Source organism: Capricornis sumatraensis, chromosome 2 (assembly GCF_032405125.1).
Source record: "Capricornis sumatraensis isolate serow.1 chromosome 2, serow.2, whole genome shotgun sequence".
Taxonomy (NCBI): Eukaryota; Metazoa; Chordata; class Mammalia; order Artiodactyla; family Bovidae; genus Capricornis; species Capricornis sumatraensis.
In genome coordinates, this window is record NC_091070.1 from 26,221,052 (window position 1) to 26,246,008 (window position 24,957).

Sequence of the window (24,957 nt, forward strand, 5' to 3'; positions counted from 1 at the left end):
CTGGAGCTTCTGCATCGGTCCTTCCAATGAATATTCGGGGTTGATTTTCTTTAGGATTCACTGGTTTGAGCTCCTTTCTCAAAGGACTCTCAAGAGCCTTCTCCAGCATCACAGTTCAACAGCATCAATTCTTTTAAGGTGCTCAGCCTTCTTTACGATCCAACTCTTACATCCTTCAGTTCAGTTCAGTTGCTCAGTCGTGTCCAACTCTTTGCGACCCCATGAATCGCAGCACGCCAGGCCTCCCTGTCCATCACCAACTCCCAGAGTTCACTCAAACTCACGTCCATCGAGTTGGTGATGCCATCCAGCCATCTCATCCTCTGTCGTCCCCTTTTCCTCCTGCCCCCAATTCCTCCCAGCATCAGAGTCTTACATCCTTACATAACTACTAAAAAGACCATAGCTTTGACTATATGGACCTTTGTTGACAAAGTGATGTCTTTGCTCTTTTTTTTCCTTTGTTTTTTAATATGCTATCTAGGTTTGTCATAGCCTTCTTTCCAAGAAGCAAGGGTCTTCTAATTTCAGGGCTGCAGTCACCAGCCTGTGATTTTGGAGCCCAAGAAGAAAAAAGTCTGTCACTATTTCCACTCTTTCCCCTCTACATGCCATGAAGTGATGGGACCAGATGCCATGATCTTCATATTTTTAATGTTGAGTTTTAAGTCAGCTTTTCCACTCTCCTCTTTTACCCTCATCAAAAGGCTCTTCAGTTCCCCTCACTTTCTGCCATTAGAGTGGTATCATCTGCTTATTTGAGGTTGTTGATATTTCTCGCAGCAATCTTGATTCCAGCTTGTAACTCATCCAGCCCAGCATTTTGCATGATGTACTTGGCATGTAAGTTAAATAAACAGAGTGATAATATATAGCCTTGTCATACTCCTTTCCTAATTTTGAACCAGTCAGTTGTTCCATGTAAGGTTCTAACTGTTGCTTCTTGACCCACATACAGGTTTCTCAGGAGCCAGGTAAGAATGATCTGGTATTCCTTCTCTTTAAGAATCTTCCACACTCTGTTGTGATACATACAGTCAAAGGCTTTCATGCAGTCAATAGAACAGAAGTAAATGTTTTTGGGGAATTCTCTATGATTCAGTGAATATTGGCTATTTGATCTCTGGTTCCTTTGCCTTTTCTAACACCGCACACAAAAATAAACTCAAAATGGATTAAAGATCTAAATGTAAGACCAGAAACTATAAAACTCCTAGAGGAGAATATAGGCAAAACACTCTCAGACATAAATCACAGCAGGATCCTCTATGATCCACCTCCCAGAATACTGGAAATAAAAGCAAAAATAAACAAATGGGATCTAATTAAAATTAAAAGCTTCTGCACAACAAAGGAAAATATACGCAAGGTGAAAAGACAGCCTTCTGAATGGGAGAAAATAATAGCAAATGAAACAACTGACAAACAACTAATCTCAAAATTATACAAGCAACTTATGCAGCTCAATTCCAGAAAAATAAACGACCCAATCAAAAAATGGGCCAAAGAACTAAATAGACATTTCTCCAAAGAAGACATACGGATGGCTAACAAACACATGAAAAGATGCTCAACATCACTCATTATCAGAGAAATGCAAATCAAAACCACAATGAGGTACCACTTCACACCAGTCAGAATGGCTGCGATCCAAAAATCTGCAAGCAATAAATGCTGGAGAGGGTGTGGAGAAAAGGGAACCCTCCTACACTGTTGGTGGGAATGCAAACTAGTACAGCCACTATGGAGAACAGTGTGGAGATTCCTTAAAAAATTGCAAATAGAACTACCTTATGACCCAGCAATCCCACTGCTGGGTATACACACCGAGGAAACCAGAATTGAAAGAGACACATGTACCCCAATGTTCATCGCAGCACTGTTTATAATAGCCAGGACATGGAAACAACCTAGATGTCCATCAGCAGATGAATGGATAAGAAAGCTTTGGTACATGTACACAATGGAGTATTACTCAGCCGTTAAAAAGAATTCATTTGAATCAGTTCTGATGAGATGGATGAAACTGGAGCCGATTATACAGAGTGAAGTAAGCCAGAAAGAAAAACACCAATACAGTATACTAACACATATATATGGAATTTAGAAAGATGGCAATGACGACCCTGTATGCAAGACAGGAAAAAAGACACGGCTGTGTATAACGGACTTTTGGACTCAGAGGGAGAGGGAGAGGGCGGGATGATTTGGGAGAATGGCATTCTATCATGTATACTATCATGTAAGAATTGAATCGCCAGTCTATGTCTGACACAGGATACAGCATGCTTGGGGCTGGTGCATGGGGATCACCCACAGAGATGTTATGGGGAGGGAGGTGGGAGGGGGGCTCATGTTTGGGAACACATGTAAGAATTAAAGATTTTAAAATTTAAAAAAAAAATAAATAAATTAAAAAAAAAAAAAAAAATAAGTGACCAATACAAGAGCCAAAAAAAAAAAAAAAAATAAACCCAGCTTGTACATTTGGAAGTTCTCCATTCAAGTACTGCTGAAGTCTAGCTTGAAGGATGTTGAACATAACCTTACCAGCATGGGGCTTCCCTGGTAGCTCAGTTGGTAAAGAACCCACCAGTAATGCAGGAGACCCCAGTTCAATTCCTGGATTGGGAAGATCCCCTGGAGAAGCGATAGGCTACCCACTCCAGTATTCTTGGACTTCCCTTGTTGGCTCAGCTGGTAAAGAATCCACCTGCAATGCAGGAGACCTGGGTTCAATCCCTGGGTTGGGAAGATTCCCTGGAGAAGGGAAAGGCTACCCATTCCAGTATTCTGGCCTGGAGAATTCCATATACTGTACAGTTCTTTGGGGTGGCAAAGAGTTGGACACGACTGAGCGACTTTCACTTTCTTTCACTTTACTAGCATAGGATGTGAGCCCAGTTGTAAGGTGGTTTGGTGTCTCAGATAGTAAAGAATCTACCTCCAATATAGGAGACCCAGGTTCGGTCCCCAGGTTGGGAAGATCCCCTGTAGAAGGGAATGGCAAGTCACTCCAGCATTCTTGCCTGGAGAACTCCTGGGACGGGGAGCCTGGCAGGCTATAGTCCACAGGGTCACAAAGAGTCGGACATGACTAAGTGACTTTCACTTTTAACATTTTTTAACACTGCCGTTCTTTACAATTAGGAAGAAAACCGACATTTTCCAGTCCTGCGGCCAACGGTGAGTTTTCTAAATTTGCTGACATATTGAGTGCAGCACTTTAACAGCATCATCTTTTAGTATTCTAAATAGCTCAGCTGGAATTCCATCACTTCCACTAGCTTTATTGGTAGTAATGCTTCCTAAGGCCCACTTGACTTCATACACCCGGATGTCTGGCTCTAGGTAAGTGACCACCCCATCATGGTTATCTGGGTCATCAATACCTTTTTTGAACAGTTCTTCTGTATATCTTTGCCCTCTCTTCTTAACCTCTTCTACCTCTGTTAAGTCTTTACCATTTTCGTCCTTTATCATGCCCATCCTTGCATGAAATGTTCCTTTGATATCTCCAATTTTCTTAAAGAGATCTCTAGTCTTTCCCATTTTATTGTTTTATTCTACTTCTTTGCATTGTTCATTGAGCAGTATAAAAAGTCAAATGTCCTAATACATTACTCTAAACAGTCATGTAAAGCCAAGGAAGTAAATTATTAAATATAGGAAAATGAGCTTTTCAAAAGCTTCCTAGAATTCTTTAGTCTACTGTTGGAACTTTTAGCAAAATAATTTGTATAAGCTTTAAAGTTTAATAATAAACACTAGTCTTATATAAAGTGATTAAGTCAAAGTAGTTTACTTCAAATATAGGAATTAACTACAGAAGTGGAATGTATAGATTATTTAGGGAATGTTGTTTGAGAGGACAGTGTTCTCATGACTAAGTCCAGTGTATCCTGAATCCTCATGTTATTTCTTTCTATCAGGGAAGACGGTTTTCCAGACTTCATGCTTTCTTCTGGATCAAGGGGGATAAGGGTATGGGGGTTGAACTGACATCGAGGCTCCCCCAAGATGCCAACTCTGTAGAAAGAATTATTGGTATAGATGAATCTTTGCTGAGGTCAAAGACTAAGGCATATGGTTGTGCTTTGTATGTGTATAAAGCTAAGACTGATAAACACACACACACACACACACAGATTTATGCACCTATTTTTTTTTAAGCTTTCCCTATTTCTATGAATCACCACTGTAGTCTTAAATATGGGTCCAAAAACTTGACACCTAGCAAGATTTCATACATTTCCCAAAGATTATTCTTCTAATGGGAAAACCTCAGTCTTACAAAGTCTGCTATTTACTTCACCAAATTAAAACTGTCTGAAGTCTAATATAACTTTCTAGTTTTTTTTCTAGCCTACATGCGTATACCAAGAGCTGATCTGGAAAGAAAACAGATGGACAGGAGCCAGGGATGGTAGGAAGAGTGTGTTTCCACCTTTGTTTAACTTTCTGGCAGAAGCACTGTGTCTGAGCCCCTGCCCCTCCTGGGTCCCAACTAGGAAGTGACACACAACACTCCGTCTCTCCTTCCTCTCCCCTGGGGCCACTTACATTGGCATGTGCAAAGACTCCAGAGTTTCCCTGGGCTCTTGCATCTGGGCTGGGAATTTCGCACCTATTTGGCGGTACTTTTTCTCAGAGACATTCTGAGCTTTTTCTCTGAGAGAGGGCAGCAGAGTGGACATGACTGGAGAGCGCATGTTAATGGCTTTTTTAATCGCTGGGCGTTTTGCCATCATTCTCCTGGCAGGGAGAAGCAGGGATGACATTCAGGTCACATGATCCTGTTTCCTAGCAACGTCCTTGAACTTAGGAGAGTCAAAAGGTCATACCTGAATTGTACGAAAGTCATGCGCTTCTTTTCCCCTCCTGACTCTTCATCCTCACACTTCCTTCGAGGAATGTTGAACATGTTGGAACGAAAGAGCCTTCCTATTTCTTCCTCAATCTCTGTGAAGTGTTGACGTCGGAAGACAATCCAGGCTACGTATGTGCAGAATGTATAAAAGGACTACGACAGACACAGACAAGAATCACAGTCCACAGCTATGACATGAAAAATGACATGGGAAACTCCTTCTATGGAACACTGCTAAGGAGATGCAAACCAAGATGAGCCACTCTCTCCACATGCCTGCAGAGCTGTGGGAACTTATACACGTCCTCACTTTTGCAGGAGGAAAATCAGACCAAAGATTTAAGGAATGGCACACAGCTTATTAGTATCCTTTCTAGAAGATATTTACTAAATATATGTGCCTGAAAAATAACTATTGGTTATCGCTATACTTCATGTTTCATGTCAAAGAGCAGAGTCCCCAAAGGTAAGTGACTCACCTCAAAGAATTTCCAGTCTTTTTGTGTATCTGATATTTTCCCCCTGAAATAAAACAAATTATTTTAAAAATAAATTTTTTTAAAATTATTTTAAATTATTATTTTTTTAAATCCCTTCTTTGAAAGGGAATTTCAATATTTCAGGGATCTAGGCAATCCTTTATCTTCAAAAGGCCTCTTTGCAGATTATTACCAATGGTCTCATAACTATTTACTCACATAAATGCTATCAAAAAGGCACTGTGAGTGAGTGCCAATGTCTTTTTCTTCAACTTCCTAGGTTACCCAGATCAAAAGCCCTAGTGTTTGGTTAATCAATATATCCTGTGATAAATCATAATGGAAAAGAACATGAAAAATGATGTTTATGTGACTGAATCACTTTGTACAGCAGAAATTAACACAACATTGTAAATTAACTACACTTTATTAAAAAAATAAAGTGGGACTCATAAAAAAAGCTAAAATAAATTAATAGAAATTCAAGATATACACAATCAGTATAAATCCAGGATAAACAAGCCAACGAGGAAATGTATTCTTCCAAATATATCTGGTAAAGTGTATGTTAGGGAGGTGAGGAGAGGGGAATGGTGGTGAAGAGGTAACACAAGGCATTAGTAGGAATGGAAATAAAGAACTAGAGACTGAGTTTAAAATAAAGAAAAAAATTCTCAAACAGCGGTTATGGCTATTGGATGCAAAAAGGATCAGAAACAAAACAGACACAGGTTGATAAGAGCGTAATCCAGCAGAAATATACAACCCACAAATGTGACTTAAAACCTTCTAGGAGCCACAGTATAAAGAAACAGGTGATATTAATTTTAATCATATACTTATTTTACCCCCAAATATTATCATTTCAATATGTAATCAATATTGTAAATTATCAGTGAGTTATTTTATTCACTTTTAAACTTTTTGTACAGTGCACATCTCACACTTACAGCACGTACTAATGTGGATCAGCCACATTCCAAGCACTCAGTAGCCACAGGCAGTAAGTGGCTGCCACGCTGGTCAACAAAGAGGCCTTACACTTGCCTGTGAGGGTGGAATCCAAAGAAAAGAGAGGGAAGCCAGGCTGTTGGTAAACTCAGAGGCTGTCATGGTCTGTTATATAGTTTCTTTTTCCTTCCTGCTAAATGAGACTCTTAGCTCTAAACCAAATCATATTTTCAGTCATTCCTGAAGGGGTATAAAGCCTAGAGCCAGACATATGGGGTTCTGGGTTGGGGAGAGAAAAAAAAACTGTTCCCACTAGGCCCCCTGCTGCCTTAGGTTTAAAAGATGGTCGAGGCCTGCTCTGTACAAGGGAAGAGAAATTTCAAAGGCATGTGCTTGGGGGAGGGAAAAGAGGCCTTGGTGCAAGTGACTGAAGGTAAGGGTTGGGGAGAAGGACTTAAAGATGACTTAAGCACCTGAGCTTCAAAGAAACCCCTTTGTCCCCATTCCCATCCCCACCGCCAGTCTCTTTGGTCACCGGTCAGGGGACAGCTGCACTGACAGCAGAGGAGGAGGGCATACCTTCCAGGGTAGAGGTGGGGTTGGAGCCAGAATTGGCCATAACCAAAGATCAGATCCAGTTCTATGGGTTTGTGCCATTTGGGGGTTTTCTTACTTATCCCGGAAAACACAGAGCAGTTTTACTCAACAAGTTCATCAAAATTTTGCTGAAGATTTTGTAATATCAGGATTTCACAGCAGTATTTAGAACAGAAAGACATGTCCTCCTACTTCTCAAGAATCATGAAAGCACTAAATTAACAGCCGCTAAATCACTGGTTCTACTGAAATCTTTATCTCCAGAGATAAACAGTAGAAGGTGTCTAGTCCAACATTAAGTATGCATACATTAGAAAGAAAAGTCAGAAAATACACGGAAGAATAGAAGCTTCTTCACAGCAGGAAGAAGTTAAAGAATGATATGTTAAAATCAGGTCATAACTCATAACTGGCAAAAACATTGTCCTTATCTTCTCTAAATAAAAACAACCAAAAAGAGCAATATAAACTTCATGCAAGGATACAATCAACTCCCATGTCCAATTAACAACTTTTTCTGGTAAAGTCATGTTATAATCTGTTTTACTCAATATTCATTGTTCAGCAATTTGGCCTATATAAACTTTGTTATGTGAATGAGGGTAGTGAGCTAAAAAACTGATTATTCTCCAAAGCAGGTGACATTGCCCACAATGGCAGAAAGACCAACATTTCCAGGAAATGTACTGAGGCAATCACTTATAAACATGAGTTCTTTTAAAAGTTTGTATAAAAAAATACAATGTAATAAAAATGTATTTAAAAATGTTTTTTAGAGTATGTGTTTTTTTAACCTTGTCATAGACAGAATGCGTCTTTCCCCCACCATAATTCATATGTTGAAGCCCTTAAAACCCCTCCAAAGTGATGATAATTGGAGATGGGGCCTTTGGGAGATAACTGAGTTTAGATGAGGTCAAGAGGATGTGGCCCCATAATGGTATTAGTGTCCTTTTAAGAAGAGGAAAAGACACTAGGGAGCTGTCTAGATTTGTTACATTTTCCCTTTCAACTCTAATTCCAGTTCCTATGGGATATTGTTCTTTACAGCATTGGACTTTACTTTCACCACCAGACACAGCCACAACTGAGTTTCTGCTTTGGCCTAGCTACTTTATTCTTGATAAATCTAGAGAGTATATTAAAAAGCAGAGAAATCACTTTGCTGACAAAGGTCCACATAGTCAAAGCTATGGTTTTTCCAGTAGTCATGTACTGATGTAAGAGTTGGACCATAAAAAAAGCTGAGTGCCGAAGAACTGATGTTTTTCAACTGTGGTGCTGGAGAACATTTTGGAGGGTCCCTTGGAGAGCAAGGAGATCAAACTAGTCAATCCTAAAGAAAATCAACCCTGAATATTCCTTGGAAGGACTGCTGCTGAAGCTGAAGCTACAATACTTTGACCACCTGATGCGAAGAGCTGACTCACTGGAAAAGATCTTGATGCTGGGAAAGATTGAAGGCAAAAGGAGAAGGGGGCAGGAGAGAATGAGATGGTTAGATGGCATCACCGACTCAATGGACATGAATTTGAGCAAACTCTGGGAGATAGTGGAGGACAGAGAAACATGGAGTGCTACATCCATGAGGTGGTAAAGAGTCAGACATGACTCAGTGACTGATAACAACAACAACAAAACAGCTCAAATGAACAAAGTTACTTATATAAAGATATTCAATGTAAAAACTGTAAGCGTAAAAACTGAAACTACACAAGTGTGCACAAGAGGAAAGGTTACGCAAACTGGTACATTATATGACAGAATAACCACAGTTGCTATTCAAAGTAGCAGGTGAGATTATATAAGCAGAATACTAGAATAAGGTTCACAGAAAAAAAAAATGTGGAACACAAAAAAGTATATACAATACATATATTGGTATTTTGAAAAATGTGGGGGAATGTGCGGAAACAGAAATTATGTATCGGGTTCTTTGCCAATAAAGTTTAAAAAAATTTTTAAAGTCTGGCCATGACCAGAGATGGGTCTTGAGCCTGTTGTGAAATTAGTACTGTTGTGATGTTGTGAATGTTGGTAACGTTGTGAAATCAGAGAGGGAGATTTTGGGTTAAGGATTGGAATTTTCTCTCCTGTGATCCCAAACTTTCCTGTGATACGACAGTTTAAATTTTTAATTATATTAGTTATTATAAACTGTCGTCCTAAGGTAAAAAATATCCTTCCACAAACGGGGTCATTTCACTACTCCTAGCTTACTCATACCCACAACTGTTTCTGAAAGGCAAGCAGCACAAGGGCAGAGGACACACCCAATACCCCTTCAACACTGGCCCAGCATTCGGCTTCTCACCCAGCACAGCCAAGCAGCCTTTGTCTGGCAACAGGAAAGCAAGATTTCATCGAGCTGATATAATTTGAGAGAATTTTTTTTTTAACTGTTCTTACTTTAATTTTTATTTGGAAGATAATTGCTTGATAATATTGTGTTGGGTTTCTGCCATACAACATTGTGAATCAGCAGTAAGTATACATATGTCCCCTCTCCCTTGAACACTTGTCCCTGCTCATCCCACCCCTCTAGGTCATCAGAGTGCCAGGTTGAGCTCCCTGTGTATACTGCAACTTCCTACTAGCTATCTATTTTACGTATGGTAATGTATGTTGCAATCCTATTCAATCTGAAAGACATTTTAAACCCAAGTGGTAGCAGGCTGTTAAAATATCTGTCACACCTGAAACTAACACAGCATTGTAAATCAACTTTAATTGAAAGAAAGAAAAAAAAATCAGCTGAGATTCTTCCTAGACTCACTTGGCTCTCTTCAATACTACATCACATGAGTTTGGGACAGTCTCAGTTGAGCCCACTTATTCTGTACAACAAAGAATAAGTCTTTCTCAAGGGTACCAAAAGTCAAAGTTAAGGGTCGTAAGGATGTGGATATACACACAAGTGAAGATCTAAATGAGTGCTTACTTTCCACAGCTCATGTGATGCTTATCAGGCATTCCCAAGCCCAGGACGAGGACACAGTACTTCTGTGCCAAGTATTTCTGTGCTGCTTCTAACTTACTGATAATCACTTCTATTTCTTTTTTCTCTACAAGGCCCCTGAAAAGAAAAACAATAATTTGGATTAATTTGGTAAATGTCTTTATCAACTAGTGAAAAGTCAGAAGTATAAACTATTTTGAAACAGAAGTAACACATCTCACTTATCATTTCTTTTTTTTTTTTACTTGAGCTGCAGCAGAGGAAGGTCCTCCAAGTCCTTTGACATTTATCATTGTAATCAGCATCTCAATTTATGCCGAATATTATTAATTTATTTATTTTTGGTTGCACTGAGTTTTCGGTGCTGAACACGGGCTTTCCCTAGTTGCAGAGGGTTACTCTTCCATTGCAGTGGCTTCTCTTGTTGTGGGGCACAGGCTCTACAGCGTGGGCTCAGTAGTTGTGGCTCATGGGCTTAGTTGCTCTGCAGCCTGAGCGATCTTCCCAGATGAGGGATCAAACCTGTGTCCTCTGCATTGACAGGCGGATTCCTATCCAGTGTACCACCAGGGAAGTCCTGAGTATTAATTTTTTAAAGATTCTTTATATATTGTGCTATGTACTCCTGAGTGTTCATTGGAAGGACTAAACTCCAATACTTAGGCCACCTGATGTGAAGAGCTGACTCATCTGAAAAGATCCTGATGCTGGGAAAGATTGAGGGCAGGAGGAAAAGGGGCCGACAGAGGATGAGATGGTTGGATGGCATCACGGACTCAATGGATAGGAGTTTGAGTAAACTCCGGGAGTTGGTGACGGACAGGGAGGCCTGGCGTGCTGCAGTCCATGGGGTCGCAAAGGGTCAGACACGACAGAGTGACTGAACTGAACTGATGTACCCTTAATTTTATACACAGACAATCCTAATTGAGAACAGCTCAACTAACAAATTCCCTATCCTAGTTTCTGAGGCAGTGAGCAGCCCACTTTGCTGCTGTTTTGCTATAACAGCCATGGAGACTTTTCTCCACCTTAGCTTCTTGAGGGTTTTCTGACGTTACTACTGTGTTTGGGGGCTCAATGTCTGAACTGCTCAACGTTTGCCCACCCTCAGTTCTTTGTTTGCTAAAAAGGCACTAGTGAGGAACTACTCTGGGAACTTTGGCATCAATTAGAATCACCTCCCTGCTTCCCTGTAAAACACAGCCCCATCCAATTGAATTGCAAATATACTTTCTAAAAGACAATCTGTTTTTAGGTTACGGCATGTCTGAAGCCTAACTTTAGAAGCTTCGCAGTACAATATAGCAGGAAACAACATTGCCAACAATATATTCCAATGATTGCTATTGAAAGTGGCACTATCTTGTTCTTGCCCTTTTGTTTTCAGAAAGATTTAAACCAAATGAAACGCACTTTAAACAACAGGAACAACATACTGCCCCTTCTGTTGCTAACCACTAGACTAACCACAGGAGGATAAGCTGTGGGGGGAAGGGAGTGGCTTTAAGGATAATATAGATGTCTCCAAGCACAAAACTTTATCACACATGGTGAGAAGGCCTGTGAGTCATCAGAATAACATGAGCTTCTGCAATAGATAAAAGTGGGTTCCAACTTTAAATGCCCAAATATCATATAACCCAACACATACTCTCCCACGAGCACCCCAATGACCATCACTCTTTCCGGCCTCCCTGTTTCCTTCAGAAGCACCACCTGCAGCCTTCACCTCTACTTTTCCAGATCTGCCAATAGTTAATCTCTCCTGCTGCTGCTGAAAACAAAGCAAACCAAACAACAACGAAGAAATGGTTTGAAATGTTTGGGCAAATGGTTCTTAAGTCTTAATAAGTGTAAAAAACTTCACCTGGGGTAACTGCTAGAAGTCCAAATTCCCAATGCCAACTCTTTCAGATTTTGGTTCCATTAAGCCTGGGTAGAGCCTGGCATTTAAAACAAACCCAGGTATAATCCTCTGGAAAAAATTTTGGTAATAATTTCAAGTGCCACACAATTGGTCATAAGTTTTGATCCAACAATCTCTCCTGTAAATTTCTTTTAAAAAAATCATCCAAAGTTAGGGGAGAAATGTAATACATGAAGACATCAATGCAATTATTTATGTCTATCAGAAAACCTGGAGACTCCAAAAATATATAAAATAGAGGGATAATAGGAATAGTAATACAGGCTATAGTAACACAGCCAGTTACTGTTTAAGATCTTGACAAGGATCTAACATAAGAGTTCCTGTGGGATTTAAGCCAGGCACCAAAGTCTGTGCTGTTATCACTATATTACATTGCTTCTTAACAGGCAGATTTATAAGTCACTAACATATAGTGGCTTGAAGGAACATTATGCTACCATTAAAAATTATAATTATGAAGCTTGTAACAACTTGAAAATATGTATGATGTTTAAAACTGCACACATAATTGAACCTTTGTTCGGAAGCTATAAGTCCTAATTACAAATGGATAACCTTAGCAACAGAAAGCCAATCTGACTAGTAAGGGATGAGAGCATACCACACAGACATAGACTGTGGAGTTAAAGAGATGTGCATTCTAGTCTCAGCTCCACCACTAACCTGGCAGGTAACATTCAGCCAGCTATTTAAATTGTCTGAGCCTTAGCTTCATCATCTGTAAAATGGGGATAAGACTTCTTCTTCGGGAATGAGGTCTTTTATTCATCTAAGATCATCAAAGTGTATCTTTGATATCTTTCTCTATCTCTTCCTGCTCTCCTGTCACAGGTTATAGGCTTTCCTTCCAAGTGCCAACCACTAGGTTAGGATAAAATGCATCATCTTATCTAATCTGGACAATAACTGAAAGTGAGTGCTACTATTATCTCTATGTTAGACCTCATTATTTTGACTGAAATTAATTTTTAAGTTATGCCCAGATATCTCAATTTAATTTGCTTCAATTATAATAAATAAACCAATCAACTAGTGGAGACTTGAAAATGAAGTTATGCTTTTATAGAATCACACCACAGAACCATTACTTTTAAGGCTTGAACTTTTCAGTCATTCTGTAACTGATTCCTTCTATGAAAATATACAAATACCACTGAAAAAAAAGTGAGTGTTAGTCGCTCAGTTGTGTCTGATTCTTTGCAACCCCATGGACTGTAGCGCCCTCAGACTCCTTTGTCCATGGAATTTTTCAGGCAACAATCCTGGAGTGGGCAGCCATTCCCTTCTCCAGAGGATCTTCCCAACCCAGGGATTGAACCCAGGTCTCCTGCACTGCAGGCAGATTCTTTATTAGCTGAGCCACAGGGAACCCCCAACCAAATATTAGTGGGTTCTATAATTTTAGCACATTTCTAAAAATAACTAAGAAACCTTTCTTGTCTGTTACCTATTCTTACAGATTAAGAACTGAAACAATGTCTCTGGCTTGAGTAGCAATAACCTGCAGAATTTGAAAACACCATACAAAATAAAAGCTAATATGCTACCAAAGTCTAATAAATTTTGTCTTTGGAAACAGTAAGACTTCTCAAAGTTTCTGAGCCCACAGCTGGCTTGAGTCCCTCTGCTACCATAGAAACACTTCATGATCTCTGGCTGCTCTGGTGGATGTTGCATATTATAATGGCTTTACTGGAGTAGCAATGTTTGAATTATTTATTTGGTTCCTTAGAAAACTGCTATCCCAATACATTCATCTGTCCACAAAATGTTTCTCAGGCTGCTTGTTTATGTGCAAGGATTTTGCATTTTGAAAACATTCCACAGCAACAAACTGATGACTCTTATCCAGCATTCCTAAGAGCTAAATCATTGGGTTGGTTCCATGCGTACTGGGGAGGGCACTGGGAAAGTTTCATGGCTTGCAAAGGTCACCATGCCTGAGAGGCATTGTTCAGCTTGGGATGCTGAGTTCCCAGATTCTTGCCCTGTATAGCTCTGAGCCACCTCCACCTAAAGTGATTAAATTCTTCATATGTAGCCTACGAAATCTTGTTTCCTTCTGTGATGTGGAATATCATTTGGGTCATACCTATTAATTTTTTTTAATTCTTAGTTTTTTTTAATTAGATGCTTACAAACCCTTTAGCAAGAACTTTGTAAGCATGAAAAACAGAAATAATATCTATATCCACATTGTTCAATATGGCTGAGAGCCACCTGTAGCTGCTGAGCACTTTGAGCAGCTAGTGCTCAGCTATTCCTCAATTCCTCTGAATATTATAAAACAGACCTTATTTCAAAAACTTGCTAAATAAAAGTAAAGTATTTTATTAATAACTTCCTAACATTGACTACACGTTGGAATGATTATATTTTTGAGTCATTGGGTTAAATAAAATACCTTGCTAAAATTAATTTCACCTGTATCTTTTTGCAATTTAAAAATATAGCTATCAGAAAAGTTTAAATTACGTACATAGCTCTCAAAAGTTGAGCATACTCTTCTATTTGGCATTGCTGGTCTATATTATTTGGAATATTTCATTAACAGAATACCTGTCTGAATTATTCAGTGAGCGTTAAAACTGGAGAACTCCTCCCTGTAAAATGTTTAATAATAATAACCATTTTTTTTATCTTATAAGAGAAACATTAAATAAACATTTTATCTTAATAACCCAAGATTTCTCAATTTCCATAGTCTCTTTAGCCTACACAAAAGTTAGTTCTAATACTGGCAGTGATAAAGCTTTAAAGTGCACTATGGGGAATTTCCTTGTGGTCCAGTGGTTAGGACTGGTGCTTTCACTGCCAGGGCCCTGGGTTCAGTTCCTGGTGGGGAACTAACATCCTGGAAGCCCCGAGGCTTGGCCAGAAATAAATAAATCGATTTTTAAAAAACGCACTATAAAATTCTACTTACACCATATAGCTTTTGGGTTTCTTTTCCTGTGAGATTTTTTCCAAGTAATAATATAAGTAGTACAACAATGCCATAAGGAAATTGTCAAGATTCTTATTCCTATGAGGAGATTAAAATGAAAATGTCATTAAAATAATGACAACATATTTCAATCATGAAGCTAGTCATAAAAAAATACATGGGCACACAACACAAGAATAAGTAGAAACACATGTCAGCATACCCATCACACAACTAGTTTACATTTAAAATTCTACATACTATAACTGTTGAAAATATAAGAAATCTGACTTTTGTAAACAAAACTTTTTAGGGGGTCACAGTTGAATTACAATTTTGCTTATCAGTTAGTTTTCATTTTAAAAAAGTTTTTATACTATAGGTAACTTTGTTGTTTAAAAGATGTACACAAATGTACGAGGTAAAAAGACTCTCCCCTTGCTCTTTTGTCACCATCCTACTCCTTAATGGTACCCACTGTTAAGAGTTTGGCATGAATCCATCCTAACCTTTCTAGAGCACAGACAATCACATATAAGGTCCTCCCCTACCAACACACACACATATGCATGAATATATGCCTGAATTTTTTTGGTAACAAATGGGACAATGCTGTATACACAAGTCTTTGCAACTTGCTCTGTCCCTTATCTGTGTAGGATGGACCTTTCCATGATACCATGTATAGATTTTTCTCATTTTTTTAAACAGCTGGATAAAGTATTCTGTAGCTCATAATTTAATCCTGTACTGATAGATATTTAGGTTTTTTAAAAAATATAGACATTGCTGCAGTAATCATTCTCATAGCCACATTTTTGAGTAACTTCCTAGAAGTGAAAATGCTAGGACACAGAAATCTGTAAAGTTTCATAAGTTTTGCTTTCTAAAAAGATTGCATTGATTTACAGTCCTACATCATTTGTTTTAAAACTAAAAGCCTTTGTTTTCTTTCCAAATATTCTTACAAAATTTTTGCTGCTTCCTTTCTAGCCCCAGATGGAAATGTTTACTATGGCATGCTTTCCTTAAGCATACCTTGAGAGCAAGATGAAGATGAGCAGTGCAGACTTTTTTTCCCATGATATTAATAATTACCTGTCCTAGGCTGGGTTCTCTCAGAAACGTGCCATGAGACAGATGTGAGAGTAAGTAGTTTACTTGGAAGTGATCAGAGTAAACATCAGTAAGAGAGCAGAGAGGTGAGATAGAAAAGGGGTGCTAACAAGTTTATTATCACTGTGTAGTTCGGTCCCATGGGGGACTCTGGGAGACAGTGTAGAAAACTCAAGAGTTATCCTGACAGGTGGAAGGTGGGCTATTGATCTGCCAACTCTCCCTCCAGCACGTCACTGACTGGAGGCTGCTTCTGGGACGCTGACATCCTAGTGCCCCAAGCTTGCCCTGTAGTCTGGCTGAGTGTGCTCCTGCTATAGAATAAAGCATCAGGCAGAGACTCTCAGATGTTTCCCATAAATGGTCTTCACTGAATGCTGAGGGAATCTGAGGGCGCTCCCACAGTTCAGGATACCCATTTTCCACCTGCAGTCGCAAGTGCAGCTGTCACGTGGAGCACCTTCCACGAACAGCCACCTGAGACAGCAGGATTTCCAAACTTGTATCTGAGGAAACTGACGCTTAGGAAGGACAAGAAGCTGTGCCAGAGTCACACACCAAGTACTTGGGGCTGCCAGACATAACTAGTGGAGAACACTGATCTTCCGAAAGTGAGCATACCCTTTAACTAACATACACACAGTGCATACTCACTGGAACTCTGACAATATGCTCTCCATACTCCTTGACTTTATTTTGGGCTCCTGTGACCTGACTTTTTCTCCCTTTGGTCTCAGTCTTTGAAACAGAATCCTGAGAGGATGGCTAGCACAGAGCCAGCTCTTTCTGCTAAACTCAGATTTTTCATCATTTATCAGATGGAATGACTTCAAAATAAAAGATAAAGGATCTAAAACGTCTCACAAGCATTACATACCTCATAAACGTTGTAAAGGAACAGATACGCGGCATCTCGGTATCTTGTAGCAAAAGCAAAGCCACAACTGAAGGGAGAGAAGATGGACAGTTGAAAGAGGGACAAACTGCTGCCTTAGAGGCTGACACCAGGGAACATATGTAAGGATGATGACACAGTTACTCACATTTAGCATCATGCAGTGTAACGTTGCCCTGCTGACTTCGTTTCTCTAAGCCTCTGGGTGACTTATCGTCTCTTAGAGCAAACCTTTTATCTGTCAACCTGTTAGGGGATATGACAGTCTCTAGTAGTGCTTTAAATTTTTTTTTTTAAATTTTTGGCTATGCTGGGTCCTTGTTGCTGCAAGGGGTTTTCTGGTTGCACAGAGCAGGGGCTACTCTCTAGTTGCGGTGAGCAGGCTTCTCATTGCCATGGCTTCTTTCGTTGGGGACCATAGGCTAGGGCATGCAGGCTTCAGCAGTTGCAGCTCATGGGCTCAGCAGATATGGCTCCCAGGCTCTAGAACGCAGGCTCAACAGCTGTGGCACACAGGCCTAGTTGCTCCACAGCATATGGGATCTTCCCGGATCAGGGACGGAACTCGAATCTCCTGCACAGCAGGTGGGGTCTTTACCACTGAATCCCCAGGGAAGCCCTTTAGTAGTACTTTGAAAGGTTTTAGTTGTATTTAATCTATCCTGAGGCACAGAAAGTATTTACTATAAAGTAAGAAGACCCTGAGTGTTATGCGTGGGTTTCATTTAATATAGGATCATTTTGGAATATATTTTATTAAACATTGTATATACTGTGCTAGGGATAGGAGGAATGCATACTGCCTGACATAAAATGAAAATACCAATTTCACCCAAAATAGAACATTTAGCTCATCTGTTTTTGGCATATCTATCATTTTCAATTCTTTTTACAAGTATAAGAAGCTGAAAATTCATTTGTAGCCAAATTGTCACAAGGATACTCTATTGGGATGACTAGCTCCTATCATAATTGTGAAATAGTGCATGTTCTTTCCTTGATGCATATTTGCATTTCAACTTAAGATGATGGGAGTGATATTTTCTTAAGAGTTTGTAGAGGCTTAAGCCATTCTGCTAAGAGGCGCTATTAGCAACACTGCCATGGTGGTAGTTAAGCTACCTGTCTGAAGCTGGACCATCAATTTCAACAAAGTGAACTGCTTTGCCTTTCTTTCCTCTTTCCTTGGATTCTACTGCAGGTGTAAAACTGTAATAGAAATGAGAAAATTAGGAACTTAATCTTTTTTGGGAGAAACTAATCAGAGCATTGCCACAGCTCATGGAACCTTAGGACTGATACATATTGTGAGTGTCCTGGAGAGAATCAGAGGCACATCCACTCTTAATCCATGTATTCACATGCGGAACAACCACCTAGGAAAAAATGAAAAGATCGGACTTTGTATTCAGTATCTACGTATCACCAGCCCCCAGAATACCACCATAAACAAATCATTTCATCTGAAAATCCAGCTGTAACTTCACAAGAAATAGAAGGCTTGTGATCGATTTGGAAGGATTTTTTTGATTTACTGAGTACTTGTTACATGCAAAGTCCTTTGAAGTATGATCTTATTCAATCCTCACAGCAACTCTATAAGGAAAATATTGCTACTGTCACAATTTTTCCATTAGGAGAAAGACTGAAGTTTAGAAACAGATTAAGTAAACTGATCAAGATCACTTAGCAAGTGTCAGAGCCAGAACCAGGGCCAGTTCTCTAGCTACAGAGCCATGTGCTTACCCACCAGGCAGTCCTGCCTCCCAAGCAGGACTCAGTTGTCATCGCTGTGGACTCTTCTAAAAGCTTGATTATCTGTAAGAAGGTTTCAGGACCCTTTACTTAACTCAGGGTTTCTTAGACTCTTTAGTTTGTGAACAAGTATTATTGAGCAGTAATGGGCCTAACAAACAATGGACCACAATTAAGCAACAATAAATATATACTGAGGCCATACTCTGTGTCAGGCATTGCTGTAATATCAAAAATAAGTGTTGTCTGACAAGAGTGTCCACTTTCACTACTATTATTTAACATAGTTCTGGAGGTCCTAGCTACAGCAATCAGAGAAGAAAAAGAAATAAAAGGAATCCAGATCAGAAAATAAGAAGTAAAGCTCTCACTGTTTGCAGATGACATGATACTGTACATAGAAAACCCTAAAGACAGTATCAGAAAATTACTTGAGCTAATCAATGATTTTAGCAAAGCTGCAGGATACAAAATCAATACACAGAAATCATTTGCATTTCTATATACTAACAATGAAAAATCAGAAAGAGAAATTAAGGAATCAACCCCATTCACCATTGCAATAGAAAGAATTAAATATCTAGGAATAAACTTACTTAAGGAGATAAAAGAATTGTACACAGAAAATTATAAGACACAGATGAAAGAAATCAAAGATGACATAAACAGATGGTGAGATATTCCATGTTCCTGGCTAGGAAGACTCAATATTGTGAAAATGACTATACTACCAAATGCAATCTACAGATTCAATGTGATCCTTATCAAATTACAATGGCATTTTTCACAGAACTAGAACAAAAAATTTCACAATTCATATGGAAACACAAAAGACCCCAAATAGCCAAAGCAGTCTTGAGAAAGTAGAATGGAGCTGGAAGAATCAACTTTCCTGACTTCAGGTTACACCACAAAGCTACAGTCATCCAGACAGTATGGTAATGGCACACAAACAGAAATATAGACCAAAGGAACAAGATAGAAAGCCCAGAAATAAACCTATGTACCTATGGGCACCTTATTTTTGACAAAGGAGGCAAGAATATACAATGGGGTATATTGTATATATACCTCTTCGATAAATGGTGCTGGGAAAACTGGACAGCTACATGTAAAAGAATGAAATTAGAACACTTCCTAACATCATACACAAAGATAAACTCAAAATGGATTAAAGACCTAAATGTAAGACCAGAAACTATAATACTGTTAGAGGAAAACATAGGCAGAACACTCAATGACATAAATCAAAGCAAGATCCTCTATGACCCACCTCCTTGAATAACGGAAATAAAAGCAAAAATAAATAAGTGGGGCCTGATTAAACTTATAAGCTTTTGCACAGCAAAGGGAACTATAAGCAAGGTGAAAAGACAACCCTTAGAATGGGAGAAAATAATAGCAAATGAAACAACTGACAAAGGATTCAGTTCAGTTCAGTCACTCAGTTGTGTCCGACTATTTGTGACCCCATGAATTGCAGCACGCCAGGCCTCCCTGTCCATCACCATCTCCCAGAGTTCACTCGAACTCACCTCCATCGAGTCGGTGATGCCATCCAGTCATCTCATCCTCTGTCATCCCCTTCTCCTCCTGCCCTCTATCCCTCCCAGCATCAGAGTCTTTTCCAATGAGTCAACTCTTTGCATGAGGTGGCCAAAGTACTGGAGTTTCAGCTTCAGCATCATTCCTTCCAAAGAACACCCAGGGCTGATCTCCTCTAGAATGGACTGCTTGGATCTCCTTGCAGTCCAAGGGACTCTCAAGAGTCTTCTCTAACACCACAGTTCAAAAGCATCAATTCTTCAGCGCTCAGCAAAGGATTAATTTCCAAAATATACAAGCAGCTCATACAACTCAATGCCAGAAAAACAAACAACCCAATCAAAAAGTGGGAAAAAGACCTAAACAGACATTTCTCCAAAGAAGACATACAGATGGCTAACAAAGATATGAAAAGATGCTCAACATTGCTGAAAATCAGAGAAACGCAAATCAAAACCACAATGAGATATCACCTCACACTGGTCAGAATGGCCATCATCAAAAAGTCTACAAACAATAAACGCTGAATAGGGTGCGGAGAAAAAGGAATGCTCTTGCACTGTTGGTGGGAATGTAAATTGATACAGCCACTATGGAAGACAGTATGGAGATTCCTTAAAAAACTAGGAATAAAACCACCATATGACCCAGCAATTCCACTCCTAGGCATATACCCTGAGGAAACCAAAATTGAAGAAGATACATGTATCCCATTGTTTGTTGCAGCACTATTTACAATAGTTAGAACATGGAAGCAACCTAGATGTCCATCAACAGATGAATGGATAAAGAAGTTGTGGTATATATACACAATGGAATATTACTCAGCCATAAAAAAGAACACATTTGAGTCAGTTCTGATGAGGTGGATGAACCTAGAACCTATTATACAGAGTGAAGTGAGTCAGAAAGAGAAAGATAAATATTGTATTCTAACATACATACACGGAATCTAGAAAAATGGTATTGAAGAATGTATTTATAGGGCACTGGTGGAGAAACAAGACACAGAGAATAGACTTATGGACATGGGGAGAGGGGAGGAGAGGGTGAGATGTATGGAAAGAGTAACATGGAAACTTACATTACCATACCTAAAATAGATAGCCAATGGGAATTTGCTGTATGGCTCAGGAAACTCAAACAGGGGCTCTGTATCGACCAAGAGGGGTGGAATGGGGTGGGAGATGGGAGGGAGGTTCAAAAGGGAGGGGATATATGTATACCTATGGCTGATTCATGTTGAGGTTTCACAGAAAACAACAAAATTCTGTAAAGCAATTATCCTTCAATAAAAAAATAAAAAAAAAAACATTCTCTGATTACAGTCAATGCACAGACTCTCAGGATTATTAGGAAATGCTTAATAGGAAAACAGAAAAAAAGTCTTTTAAAGACCAGTAGGATGCGGCTCCTGCCTTATAAAGAGTGTATTTTCTAAGAGAATTGTGGTGTCTACCAAATACATTAGTTTGGCAGCCATTGTGGATTATGATGTTTATTTTTCTGCCTGAAATAATGCCACATTGATAACAAGACCTAGAAGTTTAATCTCTGCCCACAGTTACAGGTCTCTTTGTTAAGTTTAAGTGTGGATATAGTAGATAGTAGCACTTTCCCCCAGACTTTAATCATTCTCTAAGCATGCACATACACTCTTACCATATCGTTGTCAACATAAGTTTTGAAACAACTTCCTTTACATTTTTTCTGGCATTGGTTGCCCACAAAGTCATAATTTTAGAGAAATACCTGCCATGGGAATAATAAAGTTAATCAGTTTGGTACTTTCTTCTTCCAGGAGTTTCTGCCAACATCCTGGCAATATTCAGATGGAAAACTAGGTTAGAATCTAAAAGCTTGTATATACTTTTAAATATGTCACCTCAAGGGAATGACTTTTTTCTTTTTTCTTTTTTTTCAGAACATTGGCACCAAGTTGGTTAGCGGATGATTCCTGAACTTTTCATTCTTTCTTGACCTCTTCTTATCACTGGTCTCCATGGATTGGGTATTTAGGGGGAGGGTGTGCTGAAGTACTGAAGGAATGGTGAGAAAAAAAGAAGTGAAAGGATACCAAATGGTGATAGTGGCTATCTCCAGAGAGAGATGGAGATTGGATAGGATGGAGAGGGGGTTTGGTGATGAAGGGAGCTATCTTCCCCAGCTGTATGCTGTTGTATTATTTGAGGTGGTTTTTTTTTTTTTTTTTTGTAATAACAAGAATTTGCGTCATGTGCATCCTGCCGTGTCTGACTCTTTGTGACCCTTTGGAGTGTAGCCTTATAGGCTCCTCCGTCCATGGGATTTCCCAGGCAAGAATACTGGAGTAGACTACCATTTCCTCCTCCAAGAATAAAAAGGATGTACTGATATATTACCTGCATACCTTAAAAAATGTTGATAGAGGTATAGAGGAAGAAACAGCATGTGGTCAATACATTCTATTGACAGACCATTTAGATAGTCTTTAACAAGATGGTCAATTCCCCTAAACATTCAGACATTTTCTAACAGCTCTGTGAAGTCCATTCTGCTTGCTGGATATCTAATGTGCAGCATTGATATTAATATAACCATCTTAAACAAGAACACAAAACTGTTTTCAGTTTTCCCTTGGACCATCAAAGTGTTTTGGGCACTTATAAGCCATTGGCTGTTAACTGTCCCCCCAGGCTAAAGAAATTTCAAGTCACCAGCCCTTCCCAGATTCTCTTCTCTAGAAGATGAGAGAATACAGAAACACCCAATCTCAGTTAATGACAAATGAAACTGTTTCCCTCCTAACCTTGTTTCAGATCCATCCCTACAATTCAACATTTCTTCCCCTATTAGTTTGCCTGAGTTAAACTGGAGATGAGAGAGCCTTATGGTAAGGAAAAGGACCCATTTGTGATCTTACAGATCAGGTCTGTGAACTAAGTCAAGTGAACTTAGAATTATAAAGTCATAAGATCATAGAATTTGGGGTTAGAGGACATCAAAAAGATCATCCAGTACATGGATGTCATTTTACTGATGGAGAACTAAGGCTCAGAGAGGCTGACCATGTCTCAGCATTTGAAACTTGTGGCAGTGCATGCCCTTAGCCAACAGTCTGACATTTACTGCTAAACCTTCATCTTTGTTTTTATGACCTCTGGACACGTAACACCTTCCCACACTTGCCTGAGTGGTTTTTAACTTGACTAAAGTCATCCTCTGGTTCAGATGGTGAGATGGATTCCTCCTTGTGAGTGTCCTGCCATAGCTCTGAAAGCAGCCTATGCTCACAGTGCTTTTGGAATCACTAAGCAGCAGCACTAGTAATAATTGAAAATTGTCCCTTAAATTGCACCTCTGATTGGCTCCCAAACCACAGTCTGACCTAGATCTATACTTTCCTCCAATCTTCACAGTTTCCCCTTCAATCTGGCAACCTATTTAGACCACGTTGTGTTGATGTGCTTTCCTGATATTTCTAGAACAATCATGTCATTTTCCTTTGCCCTGAAACAAATGAGAAAAAACAGTCATATTTTTTCCTAGAACTCATCACTAAGATGCAGAGGGTTGGACCACTCTTGGCTTCCACACCAGTTAGAGCTCTTCAGGGGTTACTAGAGCCTTTTCTTAGGCTATGTTGAAAAATAAATCCAAGGCTTCTGGAGGTGTAGTTTCCTGTGCGTCCTCAGGGGAGTCCATGACCTTAGCAAATACTCAGACAGGGGCTGATTCTCTCTCAGCTGGAAGAAGAAGGCACCTGAAACATGAAACGAAAAACTACAGGCACTCTATCAGAGAGATGCATGTCTTGTGGGCCAACTCACCTGTGAATAAAGGTATTCCTTTTTGTAAAAGATTCTTTGATGTGGACCATTTTTAAAGTCTTTATTGACTTTGTTACAATATTGCTTCTGTTTTATGTTTGGATTTTTGGCCCTGAGGCATGTGGTATCTTAGCTCCCTGACCAGGGATTGAACCCATGCTCTTCATTGGAAGGCGAAGTCTTAATCACTGGATAGCCAGGAAAATCTCCAAGGTATTCCGAGGGAATAAATAAGAAAGAAATGGGCATGCAAGCTGATGAACTACGCAATGCCCTCATTTACTCCTCAGAAGGCATTAATTTTCTGAATAAGGTAACTTATAATTAACAAGGCTAAGTAACTTGACAAATTATGACCACCAAATTACTAGCAGAACCAGGATTTGAACCCAGGTCTCCCTCCAAACTACTCTCCATGGTCTTTTTCTTAAGAAATAATGACCATCCTTTCCCTGCCCATTACTGTGTCATTTCATGCATAGAGGTAATGGGTATACTGCTATATTCGGATACAGTTATCCTCCTCAGGGTATAATCTGCAAAGGTCAGACAAACTCTGCCTGGGAATAGGCCACTACTTCTCTGAAAGGTAAGAGTCCCAGTGTCATTCATCCAGGAAAGATGCCAGGAACTGCAAGGTGGGGGAGAGGGAAAGGGGTCATCTTCTTTTGACCTGAATCTGAGAGTACCTAGATGTCTATGAACTCCTGTTGGCTACTGGGTGTAAAAGGTGGCCTATCTACCCTAGGTGGAGGGAGACCAAAACCATGGAAGAAATTTCCAAGGTCTTAAATTGATGTGCTAGAACTTGAACACTCCTGAGATCAAGCTGTTACTGTGCAAAGCAGATTATCTGGGTACATGACACTCCAAATTCCCTCCCACAGCCCTCATGTCCTCACTACAGTATGCACTTGTTCAGTGCATTTGGTGAATGCCTACTCTGTGAAATTCTGGAGATGGTTTCAGGGATGTGAAGATGATTAAGACAGTTCCTTCCACTGAGGGCTTACAGTCTATTGGAGGGAGATACTGTTTAAAGTAGAAAGGACTTTGGCATCAGATAAATCTTGGTTTGAAATGTCAGTTCTGCTGTTCTGGCTGTGTGACTTTGGCTAAATG

General features: G+C 39.5%; 1 protein-coding gene across 1 annotated transcript; it reads right to left on the reverse strand.

Annotated features, from left to right (window-relative positions):
* Positions 1–3,845: 3,845 nt before the first annotated feature.
* PPP1R36 (protein phosphatase 1 regulatory subunit 36) lies at positions 3,846–23,885 on the reverse strand. Its single transcript, XM_068992154.1, has 10 exons — positions 23,836–23,885; positions 17,849–17,935; positions 16,875–16,972; positions 16,709–16,775; positions 14,716–14,814; positions 9,839–9,973; positions 5,350–5,392; positions 4,845–5,023; positions 4,564–4,755; positions 3,846–4,029 (listed from the first exon to the last, which is right to left on the reverse strand). The coding sequence occupies exons 1-10, from the start codon at positions 23,883–23,885 to the stop codon at positions 3,846–3,848; spliced, it is 1,134 nt and encodes a 377-aa protein (XP_068848255.1).
* Positions 23,886–24,957: the final 1,072 nt, after the last annotated feature.

Bases quoted from the DNA above. Each gene is read 5' to 3' on its own strand.
- PPP1R36 (XM_068992154.1), bottom strand. From the start codon at position 23,885: ATGGTCCACATCAAAGAATCTTTTACAAAAAGGAATACCTTTATTCAC. The intron at 17,936-23,835 runs GTGAGTTGGCCC...TTTCTATTACAG, and splicing joins AGGAATACCTTTATTCACAG to TTTTACACCTGCAGTAGAAT. The intron at 5,393-9,838 runs GTAAGCACTCAT...GTTTTATTTCAG, and splicing joins CATCACATGAGCTGTGGAAA to GGGGAAAATATCAGATACAC.